Source organism: Panthera pardus, unplaced genomic scaffold, assembly GCF_024362965.1.
Source record: "Panthera pardus isolate Hobbes unplaced genomic scaffold, ASM2436296v1 HiC_scaffold_10, whole genome shotgun sequence".
Taxonomy (NCBI): Eukaryota; Metazoa; Chordata; class Mammalia; order Carnivora; family Felidae; genus Panthera; species Panthera pardus.
Window position 1 is genome coordinate 95,242,509 of NW_026526655.1, and position 17,910 is coordinate 95,260,418.

The 17,910-nt window shown below is 43.2% G+C and overlaps 1 protein-coding gene across 6 annotated transcripts in view; it reads right to left on the minus strand.

Moving 5' to 3' along the window:
- MGAT5 (alpha-1,6-mannosylglycoprotein 6-beta-N-acetylglucosaminyltransferase) overlaps positions 1 to 17,910 on the minus strand; it is a 342,230-nt gene that overhangs the window by 29,421 nt on the left and 294,899 nt on the right. For all 6 annotated transcript variants that reach the window (XM_053909465.1, XM_019454374.2, XM_019454368.2 and 3 more), the window contains 2 exons: positions 10,423 to 10,569; positions 2,637 to 2,753 (listed from right to left, as the gene is read on the minus strand). In XM_053909465.1, coding sequence (XP_053765440.1) covers positions 2,637 to 2,753; positions 10,423 to 10,569 — 264 coding nt within the window. The remainder of the gene's footprint in view (positions 1 to 2,636; positions 2,754 to 10,422; positions 10,570 to 17,910) is intronic.

A 17,910-nucleotide genomic window follows, 5' to 3' on the forward strand; every position in this document is an offset into this window, starting at 1 on the left:
GGGGGAGGGGCAGAGAGAGAGGGAGACACACAATCTGAAGCAGGCTTCAGGCTCTGAGCTGTCAGCACAGAGCCCAGTGTGGGGCTTGAACCCACCAACCATGAGATCATGACCTGAGTAGAAGTTGGATGCTTAACTGACTGAACCACCCAGATGCCCACAGTTAATTTTTTTTTCATAGTTATTTTTTTTAAACCTCAATCTTTTCACCTGTACAAGAATTAAGTGAGATTAAATGAGACCAGGCTCATATAGATATAGATAGATTCTAGATGTGTAGAAAGTTCTCTCTACATAAGAGCTACTATTATAATTACTTTTTTTTTTTTCCTTATGTGATCTTAGTTTTTGGAATAAGATGGAAAAAGATTGATCAGGGTTTTAAAATGTAGAGCACCAGAGGTTCCATGGGGTGAAGTCAATCTCATGTAGGAATGATCAAGTACAACTCCATGTGCCTCACTCTCTGTGCTTTGTATCAGGCATTCCCATTTGGTGGACAAAAGGGATCTAGTACCTAAAAAGTTTGTACACAATGATCCAATATTTTCTGCCTTTATATTAGCTTTTAAATTACTCATCTTCAAGGGTATGTGCACTTAAGCAAGTGCTGTGGGTTGAATTATGTCCCTCAGAAAGATAATGCTGAATTCCAAACTCCCAGGAGCTGTAAACGTGACCATATTTGACAATAGGGTCTTTGCAGAGGTAACCAAGTTAAGATGAGGTCGTACTGAATTAGAGTGGGCCCTAGTCCAGTATGACCAATGTCCTTCCAAGAATGGGAAAGACAGGCGCACACACACACACACACACACACACACACACACACACACACACAGATTGAGGTGCTATAGCTGCAAGTTAAGGAATGCCTGGGGCCACCAGAAGGTGGGAGAGGCAAGGAAGAACTCCCCCACTATAGGCTTTGTTTGGAGGGAGCATGACCTTGCCAACATCTTAATTTTGGATGTCTAGCCTCTAGAACTGTGAGAGAATAAATTTCTGTTGTTAAAGCCACCAAGTTTGTGGTTCTTTCCTATGGTAGCCCTAAGAAGCTAATCCTCTGAGGGACTCAGGGACTCAAGAAAGAAAGAAAGAACTATCGATCTCCACAGGAATGACTCCCTGGTGGTGGAGCCATGGATGAGTGGCAGATATTCTGAGGTAGCCCAGTGGGGCCACACTCCACTCAACCTCTTCCCCTTTATTCACACTGTGCCTTGGACCCATGCCCATCTGGGTCTACTTCTCGGTTTAGCTTTGCAAATTCCTACTCATCCTAAAAGACTTAACTCAGTGCTGCATTTTCCTGAAACTTCCCCCTACTTCTGCTTCTTGATCTTTTGCATATTATTTTTGGCACTGAACATAGTCTGCAAACACCTATTCCTCTCTCTCTTAATCCACAGGGTAAATCACTATACTGGGTACAGAGTACAGCAGTGAGAGAGATTTCCTGTCCTCATGTTGCTGACAGTCTAGTGCAAATCCAGACTGTTGGTAACAAAAATGATTATATATGTATTAGTAATAGTGACTTGGTAATGTCAACTAAACACTTATGTGGTAGATGGTATGCTTAAGGGCTTTACATTATCTCACTGAATCCTTACCAATACCTATATAGTAGGTAATACAAGCCTACTTAGAGATGAAGAAACTAAGGCTCAGAGATTAAGTAACTGCCCTAGGGGATGCTACAAGTAGGTGGTAGAGCTGGAACCTCAACTCAAGCGTTCCAGCCTGTCTTCAGTACAGCCATGTCTATATGCTTCTCTGTGACAGAGTGTAAGCAGTGTCTGGAAGGAGGAGTCCAGATAGCAGGGTGCACCCGAAGAGCGTCCAAGGCAGTCTAGGGGTTGGGAGAGGCTAATTTGGCCCATTGCTACTGGGTGGTGAGCATCTACAGGCAGGGAGCTAGCCTCAATTGTCTACAGAAGTGAGTGTCCCCTATAGGGACTCCATGGGTGCTCTGCATATGGTAGGTAGTTAATTGGGGGCACCTGGGTGGTTCAGTCAGTTAAGCTTCTGACTCTTGGTTTCAGCTCAGGTCATGATCTCATGGTTGGTAAGATCCAACCCGGCATCGGGCTGAACAAGGAGCTTGCTTGGGATTCTCTCTCCCTCCCCCTTTCTCTCTGCTCCTCCCTGACTTGCATATACACATGTGCTCTTTCTCTCTCTCAAAATAAATAAATAAACTTAAACAAAAAGATGTGTAGGTTAAAAAAACCCAAATAAATAAATGTTATATAAAAACACTTCCCAGTATTTCCTTAATAGTTCCTATCATTCTTACTTTTTGTAGGGGAGCAGGTTCGTGTTTTCCGATCTCGGTGAGAAGTACACAATTAGGCACTAAAACAAGTGTAATTCAAACTCCTACTACTGTATCTGGGACCCAGCAGTCATGCCAAAAGGGTCTGTAGAATCCACACAGGAGTACCAGCTTTGCTCTTGTCTGCCAGAGCACTCATGAACCCTCCCCCGGCCACATTCTACACCATGGCCCTTTTCTCATCCCAGAGGGAAGCTGGCGAGGAAAACTTCTAATTACTCAACCAGACGGCCTGTGAGGCCCACACATTTCAGTTCACAGTACAGATGGGGGAAAATGGAATAAAAGAGACAACCTTTTGACTTAAAATTGCTTTCACGGCATCCTCCACTTCCTCCTGATTGCTGAGGTCAACCGTCCAAACATGGGGCCGGCCAATGAACACTTCAGCATACGGATGCTGGGATGTCAGCTGGAAAAGAAAGAGCACCTCAGTCTCACAGATACTTTTTGTTTCTTCCACCTTCTGTGCTAGACGAAGTGTTATGCTTTTTATGGCATTGTGCTTGCATAGGTAACAAGACATTTTTGTCCTTCCGTGATGATCAAAACCTCCTGAGGACCTATAAGTGGAGACCAACAAAACTGTCAGAGCTCCACAGCTTGAATCCCACTTGGAAAAAGGTCAAAACCAGGGAACACGGCAGTTGGTACAGGTGGCTTCAACCCCCAAAGTCACACCAAGATATAATGAACATTTCACTCTTGGTCACAACCCAGCCCTGAAAATCACCTAGATCAAACTAGTATCTGTTATAAAACACCAACTGGGACAGGTAAGCATAAATAAATTATAATATAGTCAAAAGCTTTAAAGTCATAGGAGGGCGAGTAATTGTATATATGAAATGTGACAGAAAGAAATAAGGCTACAGAAAAACAGAGAATTCTGAAATGCTTTCAGGAGTGATTATTAGCATAACACTGGACCCTCAATACTTCTAAAGATAATGTGGATTCAGCAAAGTTCTAAATTCAGAGGTTTTATTTTAAGAACAAAGGTGGCCAAAGAAACCCAGTATGAAAGCTGGTGATTCTCAGTTCTTGAAGAGTCCATTTTTTGACAGCTAAATTTACCCCTCCAACTGCCTTCCACCTTTTTCTTGTATCCTTTCAGGCAGTGGTGAAGGGAGCTTTCTGGACATTTGTGAGAGCATTCTCAGCTTGCACAAATACTGGGGGTGCTACCCTTGATCTGTGAATCCGTGGGTGAGGACCAGGGAGTGTAGATGATGCCTCACTATGGGTTACAGTCCTGCCCAAGGCAGACCATCCACTTCCCGTACAGCTTCCATGTGCCCCGCTGGCTTTCATGTGGGTTCACAGAATCTAACTCTTTGGCACAGTTTTAATATAGATTGAATTTCCCAGGAACATAATTACCATGTAAATCAAGGGATGTTTGTACTCTGTTTTCGTTGGAACTTCACCAATAAGCTGTTACCAACTTTGGAAAAACTAGGACAGCAAAGTCAATGTCACTCAGATTACCTGAGTCTCCATTACAACATACCCAAAACCAGTCTGTGTTTGTAGCTCTCACATAAACGGCAATTACATATATACTTATGTATGTATAGACACTTTTTAACTTGGCTTCTCCTTTATAATATCGCTTATAAGCAAAAAGGGCTAATCATGTTCAGCTGTATGTTTTACTCTTCTCAGACACAAACTTACTCATTCTAAGGAGGGATGAGACATGTTTTCTACTATAGTTCTTGGGAATGGTATACTTCTTAACTACTTACAGACTGAAATATGTATTTCCTTATTGTGAATTATTTTCCTTTATATTAGAGTTAAGGGAATCATTCTTTTTTGAAATTACGTAAGTAGGCAGGGCATATTATTTATTAATTTTTTTCAGGACACAAGAGTGGATAATATATTTGTAGTATAACAGGTGCTGGGTCTGGTAGGGTTGAGGCTCTTGCTTTAGAGGCTAAGCTGGTTATCTTTTTCTTTCTTCCGTCTCTGGTATCCTCAGAGGATGGGGTGATTTAACTGGCCTCTCTCCATCTCACTCCTAGCCACCATTCTTCGTATCCCACCTCACCACTTGTGTGCCCACACTACTTAGGGCAGGGAACTCAGAATATAGGTCACCAGGCCTCAGCCCCCAGCCATCAGCAGCATCCTCTCAAGAAAAGCATGATTCTGAAGAGAAGATATCCTAGACTCTGCTCCTGCCTCCTCTGTCACAATCATGCCCCTTGCTGGCCTGTTAAGTTCCCCCTTCTTCTGACATGTACCCTCTTCTTTTGCTCAGCTACGTGGTCAGTGATAGAACCTACAAGATGACCGTCGCCTCATAGGCCTGGAAGCATCCATTTTTCTTTTTTTCCCTCAGCTCACATTTTAGATTCAACACCTATCAATGAAGCCCCTGGCTGGCCCAGGCACTGTGCTAATCACCTGCATCTGCATAATTTACCAGGCTTCCGGGGTATCAATGAGGATTTTGAGATTTACAGCGGTTTACAATTCTGCAAGACCACAGTGCCAGGAAGGAGCAGAGCAAATTCAAATCTAGACCCTTCAACAACATATTAGCTTTTGACAGAAAGGAAGACGACAAATTTAAAGTATTTATTGAGTTCTTAAGCAAAGACCAAAAGAAGCTCAAAGTAAGCTCCAGGCTTTTAATCCGTTCTTACAACTTGCCAACCTGAAAAAAACACCTCAGGACTGAATTTATGCCTGAATTAGACCTTTCCTGATGAGCAAAACGTCACACCATTTCACTTGGTGGCCTTGAGAACAAACTGATGACTTCTTCCAATGGAATCAGGGTAAATTAAAGTTGCTGTCAATGTCCCCATACAGCCGTTTACATATTGGCAGTCTCTCGCCCCCTCCCCTTGATAAGGTCCCTGTTTTTTTTTTTTTTTTTTTTTTTGCAAGGTTGCTCCAAGCACTTGGAAAATACAAAATGCCGAGGCTTTATTATTTTATTCATTTACATTTATTGAGAGTTACTTAATTTTATGAGTAAGGCATTTTGTGATTCATTATTCCCCTCTGAATGTTATGCTCCTCCCCATTAATTTATTGAGAACCGTCTGATCTGAGCTACATCAATCAGTAAATTTACTGGAGTATAGTTTGTAAAAGTAATGAAAATCTTATTAAATATGAGACATTACTTCAGAGCAGCTATTAAATTTCTAAGGAGAACATGAGTTCTCTTTATGGAAAAAAATCCTGAAGCCAGAGAATTTCTAATGGTTTATAAAATGTCCAAATAATGATTAAGAACCTACTAATGTGTTTCCCAGTATAAAGATAAAAATCCAATTTATATCACATTGAAAGTATGGCTTGAACCAACAACATTACTTAAGGCGTTATGGAACTTTTTCCCTCGAGTGTACATTGTGGTTTTAAAAATTGATCCAATGTAAAAGACAAAAATAAAATGAAACTCTCATTTAGAAACTTAGACTTTTTTTCTCTTCAAAGCAAAGGAGGGACATATATGCAATTTATATGGATTGATTTATACGGATCAATTTTTGCTTAACTGGAAAGACTAGCAAGGGAGCCAAAAAATTGCTTTGTAATTATGTCTACTTGGGTTAAAATTTTTCCATTTGCAGAGTAAAAAAAAAAAAAAAAATTAATTTCTAGAGATTTTTGACCCTTCAACATCTATAGAACTCTTGATAGCTCTCTCCCTGTGAAAAGTAGCTTTGGCCAGGGGGATTTTGTGGCTTTTGTGGGCTGAAAGAGCAAAGTGAGTGGCCCACCAGGCCTTGAGGTCAACTTCACTGAGTCCTCCCAAAACTGTGTGATGTTGCTGGCTCCCAGCCTGCTCTCTGCACTGTCTCTAGCAGAGAAGGAGACAGACATCGGATGGAACCTGCCCTCCTGCATAAAGCAAAGTGACCTTCTTGGGATTTCCCTGCAGCTCATCAACATTCATGCCTCTTAAGTGTGAAACCCCCTTTCCTCCTTTGCCTTTATAGCACAGTTCCTGCATCACCTCCTTTTCAGTTAACCCAGCACACTCTCCACTTGGCAGAACTCCCAGGCGACACCCTCTCAGTGACTGACTTAGCTGTTTCTTTCCATATCAAAATTTGAGCTCCTGGAAAATAGGAAATGGGTCTTGATAAATTTCCCCAATGCAGCAACTACTACCATGAACCCTGTGGGGACACAACGAGCATCTGTCAACTGACCTTCTGTATCCTGGCCCTCCTGCGGAAGCCCAGGACTGATGGAGTCATCTGTGTGAAGTCACTTGCTGAGCAATGGTTGAGGATCCCAGAGAGCCATTCTAACTCAAGTCTCATTTACGTACTGGTGGAATTATCTAAAGGGATGGGAGGGACCAAGCGCCTGGTAGGGGCAGCTCTTATGCCTATTCTCTTTAAGCCATGAAAAATCAAAGCCCTTCACGATCTCAATGAAAAGCAAATTACTAAATGATGACAACTGATAGGAAATGATGAACATTCGTTCTTCAATAATTTCATACTGGCTGCTCTGATCTATGTGACATTACATCATTCACTGGGAAACAGATTGTGCTTGAGTGTCCTAAATTTTTTCAGGAAAAAATACTCATTTGTAGCAAAGAGTCATCAAAATCTTTAGAATCACCAATAACAAAAAGGTGCCAGTTGTCAATATAGTCTTAAAGATGCTTTTGATTTATCACTGTCCAAAGGCTCATATATAGAAACAGCAGTAAAAAAGAGACAGGTTTCTTTGCTGCTCATGTATTCAAAAAAAATCACAATGAGGGAAAAAGAAAATCACTACAGAACCACCAGAATAACTGTTGTAGGCAAGACCAACCAACATATCGTAAAAATAAATGGGCAAAAGGTTGAAGAAAACCAGAATATTTGCATACTTTCAAAATATTTCCTCCATTATAGAGAAAACCAGTAACTTCATAGTAAAGACACCTAGCAGACCCTACCTTAACCAAGAGATCAAGGTTAACACCATCAGGAATGAGACATATTGATATCACACACCTCCTGATAGGATACACTGAGAAGACCACATCACTTCTGTGATATTCTTGCCAAAAATGCGTCATCTCAAACTAACCATGAGACAACATCAGTCAAATCCAAAGTGAGCAACAGTATACAAAAAGCCCAACGAATACTCTTTCAAAGTGTTAAAACTGAATGACAATTAAGTTACTGAACAATTGTCACAGATTGGAAGAGATTAGGAGCCGTGGCAATTAAATGCAACGTAGGTCCTGGATTGGATCCCAGAAGAGCAAACGGATATTAGTGGAAAAAATGGTGAAGTCCAAATCGAGTTTGTAATTTAGGTAACACTGGTTAATGTCTTAGCTTTGATTACCACAGTTTTGTAATGTGTTGCCATTAGGGGAAGCTGGATGAAGGATATACCCAAACTCTGTACTATTTTTGAAACTTTTCCATAAGACTAAAATTATTTCAAAACAAAAAGTAAATTCCAACAATTCCACTTGTAGGTATATGCCCCAAAGAATTAAAAGAACCTCGGCAGATACCTGTACACAAATGTTCGCAGCAGCATTATTCACAACAGACAAAAAGTGTAAACAACCCAAGTGTTCATTAACAGATGTACAAATAATTAAATGTGGTATATCTACACAATGGAATATCATCTGGCCGCTAAAAGGAATGGTATTCTGACACATGCTATGAACCCTAAAAACCTTAAGCTAAGTGAAACAAGCCAGTCACAAGAGAACAAATGCTGTATGATTTCACTTGGTAAGTTTAGAGAGACAGAAAATAGAAGAGAAGTTACCAGGGGCTGCGGGGAGGGGAGAATGGGGAGTTGTGCTTAATGAACACAGTTTCTGTTTAGAATGATGAGTAAGTTCTGCAGGTAGGTGGTGGCAATGGCTGCACAAGACTTTGAACATACTTAACACGAGTGAACTATACACTTAAAATGGTTAAAACGCTAAGTTTTAAATTATGTATGTTTAATCCCAAAAAAAGGGGAAAAAAGAAACAAAATTACAAATAATTATTACAAGGTAGGCAGAAGAACTTCAGAGATTTCTTACACCTAAATTAAAATGTGGGCATGATTTATCAGCCCAAATTTTCTTTTTTTAAAAAAAAAAATTTTCACATCTATTTATTTTTGAGAGAGAGAGAGAGAGAGAGAGAGAGAGAAAGAGAGCATGAGCAGGGGAAGGGCGGGGAGAGGGAGAGAGAGGGAGAGAGAGAGAGAGAGAGAGAGAGAGAGAGAGAGAGAGAGAGAATATGAATCCGAAGCAGGCTCCAGCCTCTGAGCTGTCAGCACAGACTCCGAGGCAGGGCTTGAAACCACGAATCGTGAGATCATGACCTGAGCTGATGTTATCAGCCTAAGTTTTCTATCCCAAACTCCAAAGTTTCCAGAGAAGTCAGTTACATCTCTGTCAGTTACAGAGATTCCTAGATTGAGATGTTCTCACTGCCGCGGAACATCTTCTCGAATCTTTCCAAGAATCAGCTCTTCAGTGCCAGGTTGAATGCTCCTGGTCTGTGCCCTGGCCCCTCCCACAACACCTGGCACACAGGTGTGCAGTAGGTATTGCTGAGGAACGACTTCCCCAACGGGAACAACTCCTCAATGTGAAGAATTCAAATTTATTTTATTAGCAGAAGGAAAAGCAAGCATGCAAGACAACACACACACAGTTAACCCTTTTCAGAGGTTGTGTGGGCAACAGGTTCTTTTTGAGGATAATCTGTAGATCTCAAAAACCTATGGATCTCTTCCTCCATCCCCTTTGGGCCTGTCACCCTGACTGACAGGGAGGGTCAGAAAAGAGAATTCTCAAAATAATCAGCTCGGTGAATCGGTAAGATCTCTGACTGATCAAAAACAATAAGCATGGAAAATGCATTTCATGTTCTTTCTTTTTTTTTTGGTGTGTGTGGTGGGGGAGGTGTCAGAAGAATCTACCCGGAAAGGTTTAAAAGTAGCAGAAGTGAAAAACACATGCTTTAATAACAGCGCTGCTGGGGCGCCTGGGTGGCTCAGTCGGTTAAACGTCTGACTTCGGCTCAGGTCACCATCTCATGGTTCGTGGGTTCAAGCCCTGCACCTCTGTGCTGACAACTCAGAGCCTGAATCCTGCTTTTGATTCTTTGTCTCCTTCTCTCTCTACCCCTCTCCCAATCACGCTCTATTTCCTTCTCTCAAAAATAAGTAAACATATAAAAAAATTTAAAAATCTTAAAAAAAAAAATAGTGCTGCTATATTGCATCTATGTCATGGGTTTCCTCCTGTGTTGTCCCCCAGTAGAAAGCCCCAAATGACAGGGGCAATCCAAGGACTCTAGCTCGTAGAGGTTTCCTCCTCGTGAGCAGCCCACAGAGCCACAGAAATAATAAGAAAATCAATCTTACGGTTTCTTGCACACACCTGTTTCTGACTAGATACAGAAACACCCAGCTTGATAACTCACATGCTCTAAATGACTTGTTTATTGCCCCAAATCGAATCCAACTGCCTTCAGTGGTGATTCATCACCCACTATGGATTTTCAAGAGGATCTCTGAAAGCAATTCAAATAAGGCTTCTGCAAACAGTTCAAGCATCAGAACGGTGCCTCCTGATGGTGGCCTAAAATACCAGGCACATGACTTCAGTCTCTCAAGGTTGACAGTTAAGGACTCCACTGCCCACCCTTTATTCCCCACAGCCTATCACGGGAGCTGGTTCTTCAAAAATACACATTAGCCAGTTGATTTCCTTATTCAAAAAATTCTAAACATTCAGAAAGTCAGAGCTCAGTTACTTAGAAGGCTGGAGATGTCTGCGTGCCTTAGGAGAGGGCTGAGGCAGAGTGGAAAGACGCCACAGTTCACAGAGGGACAGAATTGGATGCAAGTCCTGGCTGTGCCACCACCAAGTTAGGAGACAGCATCGGCCATTCCTCCCTGAGCCCCTGCCCATCCTCCGCCTCCTCCTTCCGTCCAACTATGTCCAGTGAGGTTGATGATACCAGCAGCCCAACGCTAGGGGATCTGAATGGGCTCCTAGCACTCAGTAAGTAGCTGGTATTCATATTGTTGAAAGTAGAATGATTGTTTTTATAGATGCTTACCTCTCTCAGTGTTGGCTTTCCAATGAAAAAGTCTGTGTTTTTGCTGCTTTTGGGTGGGCTGAACTTGGGATTCAGAAAAGCACATCCATTTGCGATGGCCTCCAGGGGAGCTGGGCCCTCATAAGGGAACCCGAGTCCAACAAACAACTGTAACACAGAAAAGCACACCACATATAAACACATCAGTCAGGACTGGCGTCCCTGGCTCACAGGGGGCTCTTCTGTGCTTCATTCCCATGTGGAAGGCTCAGAGACTCTGGAAGGTTCCCAGACCCTGGGCGGGGATGGGGGGTAGTGGTGGTGAAGAGAAGGCAGCTCACATCAGGAACTGCAAAACAGTACTAGAGTCCTTTACAGGATCATGAAGCTACTCAGCTCATTATGTTCTCCTCCTTTGTAAAAACAAAAACAAAAAACAAAACAAAAACAAAAGTGAAGAAATAAGCATGGAGGGGGCTGTGGGGGAGGTGGGCGGTTGAGGAGGTACGGAGGTGGGGGTATTAAAAGAATAAAAAACAACAACAAAAACCAAAACCCAACAATAATCTTTCTGTAACTCACCAGGAGACATGACTGGAAAAACACTTGCTTAACTAAACAGAAGGTTTCTTCATTGAAGCAAAGGAACAACAGGCCCTTTCAGTGATGCTGGGTGGAGGGACAGAAAGGTCACTTGGTGGTTTGATTACAGTTCAAACGGAGCTGCTTTAAAATGATGGTAGGTCAGTAAACACAGGTTTTCATAATGGGGTTTTCACTGGGGGACACCAACAACTTTGTTTTTATCTCCCCCCTCAGTCGAGGGGAGAGGGTGCGGAGTGGCTAAATGGGCAGCCAGCAGTCTGCTTTCCCAATGGCAGACAATAGATGGCGGCAAAAACACACTCTTCAAGTCCTTGTGCAAACTGTAGCTCAGAGCTGCTGGGACAAAGGGGCCTTGCTGCAGCTCCCTGGCAATGGTTCCTGGGTCCAAAAATGAAACGGCATCTCAGAGAAATGCCTCACTGCATCTCCCCCTCTCGGGACCTTTTACACTGCTGGAGGGCTGTAAGCTATCGACGGCAGGGTCCAAGTCTGGGCTTGGTGAGATTTGAGATCTCCCTACCACACCAAGGAGCCAATGCTGAGATCACTCCAGCCTCCAAGGGCATATCAATCGCCACAGGATAACTGGGCCCCAGGGTATCGTTCCTTCTGCCATCACTGAGGAACACCCACACAGCCAGGCCCCCCCCACCGAGAGGGAAGGATATTGGTGAACTGGATATATCGCATGCCTGATTCTCCTTTCCTGGGGCCCTCTCCCCAAAAATTCTATCTTTTGCAGCTGCTAAAATCAACTGTCACTTAGACTGGTTCTGTCTGGGGAGACTGGAGTCCAAGCTGCCAGGTTCCCTGGGCACCACTGAAAGATGCAGAAAGTATGTGCTGGGCACTCAATTCCAGGACTGAACACTGAGCTGGCACCTGCTGGGCATACAGGAGAATCACGTAGCCCCCACAGGAGTTTTTCTGGGACAAGAAACAAAATTCCAGGTTTTGTGGCTAGACTCCCTATCCTATGACTGTATGGTTTTTTGCACGAAACAGGGTAGTTAACTTTTTTTTTTTTTTTTTTTTTTTTGCTTGTTTTGTCCTTTTGTTTCTTGTAAACCTTGACATGACCAAATATACCATCAGGGACATCCACTGGGTAAACTGAGGAGAGAGGTTCTGAGTGGCCAGCAGAGCTCCCACTATTGGCTGGGGGCATTTCCCCTTGGGCAGATCCACTGGAGACATGGGGGTGAGGAACACTGCGTTAGCAGGAGTCTGGAAGATAGAGGATTTAAGGGGCATTTCCACCACCATCTGGAGGCCCTTTTTCTCGATGTTCTTTATTCTTACTAAGTAGTTGAAAGGAGTGAGATTATCAAAGAGAACTTAAGCGTACAGGGTGTGGCCTGAGCATGTGGCTCAGGGGTGGGAATGGGGGGCGGATGCCTGACAGCAGCAGGAGAAATGGAAGGCAAGAGTGGGAAGGACTAGTCCCAAGAGATCACAGCTTTGTTAAATATGAAGAATCCAGGGTTACCATCCTTCAGGCTTTTGAGCTCTGTGATGTGCTCCCTATCAGATTTTGGGAAAGATCTCCCCAGGGAAAAGATGACCTCTCTCAGGTGGTGGTTGGGTACAGGAAAGCACAGGGTTTCCAGATCCTTTTGACTCTGAGAAGAAAGGTGCCAGAAGATGCAGACAGGGGTCTCTGTGGGTTTAGCCAGAGACCTGAGCCTACAGTGAGTCCTGACCTCTGAAAATCAGGGCCTGCCATAAAGTGCTGATACCTTCATCAACTCTAAATTGCAAAGAACTTTGGAGGAAATGCAGGAAGCACAATAATTGTCTATTTAAATAGAAAATCCTGGGAAAAAAATGTAATTAGCTCCTTCAGACCAACCAATCTGAACCCATTAATTAAAAGGATTTGAAGCTGTTGTTTAATGGACTTGAATGTGACCTAGGTTTAATGATATCTGAATAACAATTTGCACCATCTTTGCTGCCCTGCTGGCATCAAAATATCTCAGGACACATAAAGTAAACATTTTGGGCTAACTCTCCAAAGCCTCACAATTTTAGAATGAAGCTTAAGCAAATACCATACAATTTCTTGGCAATGAGTTTTCTTGTCACACTAATTAGGATTGCAGGAAATGCAAGACTTGGAAACACCAAAATAACAGTTCTTTGTCACTTCTGTCAATAAGCAATTTTTTCTTGCTTCCCGTGTACTCATTACCTGTGACGTTATAATGGAGCAGATGTATTAAGGTCAAATAACACACCTGAGGTTTGAATCACAAAAGCATAGGCAGAGAGAGTTCATCACCACCAAAGAACATCCCGTAAACTTCTGAATGCCATGGCCTTGCCACACTGGTGCCTTTACCACACTAAATTTCCTTTCCCCTAGTCCCCAGCTTCCATTGTGCTCCCTACAGATATCTTTAGCATGGGGGCGACAGACACACCATTAAGAATGCATTCAAGCACAGAGGCTTAACTTTTCAGGAGGAAACTGGGCATATTTTATTTATACTTCATCTGGCCTGCAGAAGCCCAGAATCTAATGAGGATATTCCAGATGACAGAACATCTTCACGGCTGCAACTCTGTCCCATCCGTAAGCATTTTTTTTTTTTTTTTAACGTTTTTTAATGTTTACTTTTTTACATTTGAGATAGAGACAGAGAGACAGAGATCAAGCAGGGGAGGGGCAGAGAGAGAGAAGGAGACAGAATCTGAAGCAGGCTCCAGGCTCTGAGCTGTCAGCACAGAGCCCGACACGGGGCTCAACTCACGAGCCATGAGATCATGACCTGAGTTGAAGTTGGACGCTCAATCGACTGAGCCGCCCAGGCGCCCTCAATAAGCAGTTCTAAATCCAGGGATTAAATGCTCTGAAATTAAGTTTTTGAAGTACTATTAAAAGAGAATGGATGGAGCACCACAGATTTTATTCACAGCATAGGATTGGGACATTCCTACATGTTGACAAACGGTTCAGTAAAACCACTCAGTCTTACTACTCTGTGTGAAAGTAGAAGCAATTGTTTTAAACCCTTAACTGGAGTAGTTAACATGGACTCCTTTCAACACGGATAAAGGTGGCTCATAGGAAGACTCTACATGGGTTTAGCCAGTTTCCAGTCACTCTTGATGGGGAACAGCAGGATAATCCAAAATAGAAGACACACTCTCAACATAAGCTTTTCTGACTAGTTTGAACTAGCTAAATTGGCGGAGTGGCTTGGGAGGGAGTTTGAGCAATGAATCAATCTCAGCTTATCCAATAAACTGAATATTGGCCCAGTGATCGGGACAATGCGGTAACTAACTGTACGGGGTCTAACTGCAGACCAAAGTTCAAATCCTGACCAGCTCACTTCCTAGTTCTGTAACTGAGGGAAAGAGTTACCTGCCACTTCCTATGGATTATCGGAGGTCCATTTATAACATTCTCTCCAGCTATGGGACTGGAGTCAAGGTCACGCAAGCTCTCTACACTGTTTATTCATATGTAAAATGGTGAAAATAATAGTTATTTCACGGGGCAGGTGTGAGGCTTAAATGAGGTATTTCATGCACATGATGTATTTCAAGGTTTGGAACTGAAGTAAACGTTCACTGAACAGTAGTCCAAATTCAAAACCAGATTCAACTTCATGCAGCTGCATGTACGTGACCTTGTATTGTTTAGCTGGGGTTTAGGTGTGCCCGAGTTGTGGTTGTGGGTTTTACACGATATTCAGCACCTGCATGCATATTTACGAATTCTCACTGTTTCATAAAGTAGCTGGACTTTTTAGAAAAAAAGGGAGAGACGGCCATTAGAAGAGGAAGCAGACATGGTTTACAGTGACTGCCTCATGGAAAGGCCTGTCCCATGAGCATGTACGACTGCTAAGCCTTACTTGTTTATTCTTCATATAATGATTGGAAATCTCCGGATTTTTGGTAATAGGGATACATTTTATATCTTTAAAAAGAATCCATACAATGGCTGATTGTGGAGGAAATGTATTCTCCTGAGAGGTTATGCCTTCAAGTGGCCTGAAGGGTCTTTTTCTGGACATATGTCTTCCCTTTTGTACTTGATGATGAAGAAACAGAACATGGCCAAAATCTCTTCCATACAGGTTTGGTTACACCCTCTCATGGGCTGCCCAAGCCCCTAACCTAAACTACAAGAAGATTCTCTTGTGAAGAGGTAGAAAGGCAAAGGAGACAAGACAATGATACGTGTCAAGTATGTTTAAGTGCCCAAAGTTTGTCAGAGTCAGCTGCTATGTCAGAGGCTATTTCCTGGAGACCAGCTCACTGGGTAGACACCCAGATTATCCTTTTTTTCTAAGTAGCCTTTCAGAAATAAAACAAAACACAAGCAAACACAAACCACAATATCAAAACCAAAAGTTCATACACTTCAGTCATTTGGAAACCCCAGTTCATAATCCAATGTGCTACAATTCACTATACATGCACTGATTTGGAGATGGAGATGGTGGGGGGGGGGTAAGCAAATATTTGGGTAAATTGACAACTGTGGATGTTGGCCATCTCCCGCCATGACAGCATGAAATATTTACCATTAGAAGGTGTAAGGCAGCACAACAGGCCTATTCATGTCACATTAAGGATGGGCTCTCATAGTACTGAGCACAGAGGACTTTCACGATAAGAGATAATTTATGGAGAAGGCACAGGTGAGGGTGAGAGAAAATGGCTGTCACTGCCATAATAAATCCCCACGGTCATGTGCACCATGATGACACAGATGCGCTGTGTTAAAATGTGGCTGATAATCAGTTCCTGTCCTCCAGGAGCAGGCTCATCCTCTTATATGAGTGGCTTCACAAGTCACGGTGCAACATTTTACACAACTAAATGGTTGAGCCTGCTTATAATATCCCAGAAGTTCTATGTCGGTATTACTATTTTTTATTATTACTACCTCTACCTGTGCACTTTTTGCATTGCTATAGTCCCCAGTTTCCGTGCTGGTCTCCTCTACCATGCCCGTACACTTGTCTTGGGCAAAACTCCTTAGTCATCCCTGTAGCAAGAATGCCTGGAATGAGGCCTGGGATGTATTCAGTAGGGAAAATGAGCAAAAGAATAAATACTAATAGATGAGATCTTTCCAGCAGTCATGTGTCTTCATGAGGATGAAGAGATGTTGAATGTTTTCGTGTGTATTTGATTGTGCGGATGCACTTTTGTCCTTGAAGTCAGAGCAAGTACTGAATCATCTCGCTACAACTGTGCAATTGTACATACATACGTGGGAGGGAAAGAGGGAGAGAGGATTACATGTGTATACAAAATGTTTTCCCCATCTGGCTGGAATAGGAATAACCTTAGATACTGGCCATAAGATGAAGCCTCCTTGACTGTCTGAGGGTGAATATTTCAGCATCTGAGACAGAATGTGGACTGCTCTGTCGGTAAGTAAGCCCTTGGGCTCTCCCTCACAGGCGACACCTGTGTGATGTGTAGGCAATACCACGGAGAGCAAGCGTCGCTTGCTGTGGAAGTCTTGGAGATTTAGGTGCGTGATTCATGAGCAAAGCAAGAACTCAGTTTTTCGGGCATGGTCCCAAGATCCCAGATGGCTAATGGATTTCATCTTGACTCTTTCCTTCATTCTTTATATAATTATCTGAAAGCCTTCTACAAGCTAGGCACTGTTCTAGACATTGAAGATATACTTGTAAACAGAACAAGCAAAGCCCCTCTGCCATCATGGAACTGCATGAGAGTCTGGTTCCAGGGGTGGTAGCCCTGGATTCTTGAGAGACTGGGCAACTATATCCAAGCTCATGGGAAAAGTCATGGTTGATGGGGGTGGGGGGGGTGGGTGCCAGAGCTGGGGATGGGATGGAAAAGGGACAGCATATACTGCATATCCTCCAATCCTGCCCAGGCTTCTAAGTGAGTTCCACAGCTAAGCTGATGAGCTGATAGAGTAGGGAAACAGGTCATGACCCACCCAAGTGCTGGAGGGTGAATGGCCAGAGGTCTGGGTACCAAGGGTAACACCACAGACAGCAGTGGCTTTCCCTGCTTGTTTGCCACAGCCAGAATTTGCTCTCGGCTTTTACTGTAGAAAAATACGTTCTCTTGCGGCTCACTCCAAATGTGCCTCCAATCTAATACAGGATAGGAATGCTCCATACTATCAGGAGCTTCCCATGCTAAGACTGGGGAGGAGGAGGACACGAAGAGGCTAAAATTAGGAAGAAGAAAGAAATCACATCAAAAGCGATGAGGACTTAACCCCAAAATAAAAACATGCCACCCTGTGCTGGCTTCAACTGCACTCCTGGAGTCTGCTGGACTGAAAGCCTTGTCTATGGTCCACCGATAAATAATTAATGCATCCAAATTTATATGCCTGTTAGAAGAGTCTTTTAGATTCCCTGGCTCTTTTAGCCCCTTTTTAGTGTCACACCAAATTCCTCCATCTTCATAGGCTCCCCGCAGCCGGACTCTGCTGATGACACATGGGCCCCTGTGGCATGCCAGGGCGAGATACTGCTGAGCAAAGGGTTTCCTGGGCCTGGGTGCAGGGCTTCAAAGACGTCTCATAAAGAAAAATAATAAGTGAGGAGCTGATTAAACATCAGTCAGTTCAGCCCGTCTCCAAACCTGAAGCAGCACCAGACTCGCTTTCCTCTCCAGTGAGCCCGAGGAGCGTGTGAATCCCATTCGTTCTACCGACATTTACTTCTCTGTGTCTCCAGTTCTCCACTTTCAACGTGGATTGGAATAAATCGCTTTTAAATTGCTCAGAGACACAGAGGAAGGAGTTAGAGGCAGAAAGGGTTATAAATGCAAAGCCTGACTGGTCTTTAGTGTCATTATTTCAAAGCCCAAGATCCATTCATTTTAGTGCCTGCTGCTGTGTTCTGGGTATAAGGGGAGTCTCGGCGACACAGCGCCTCA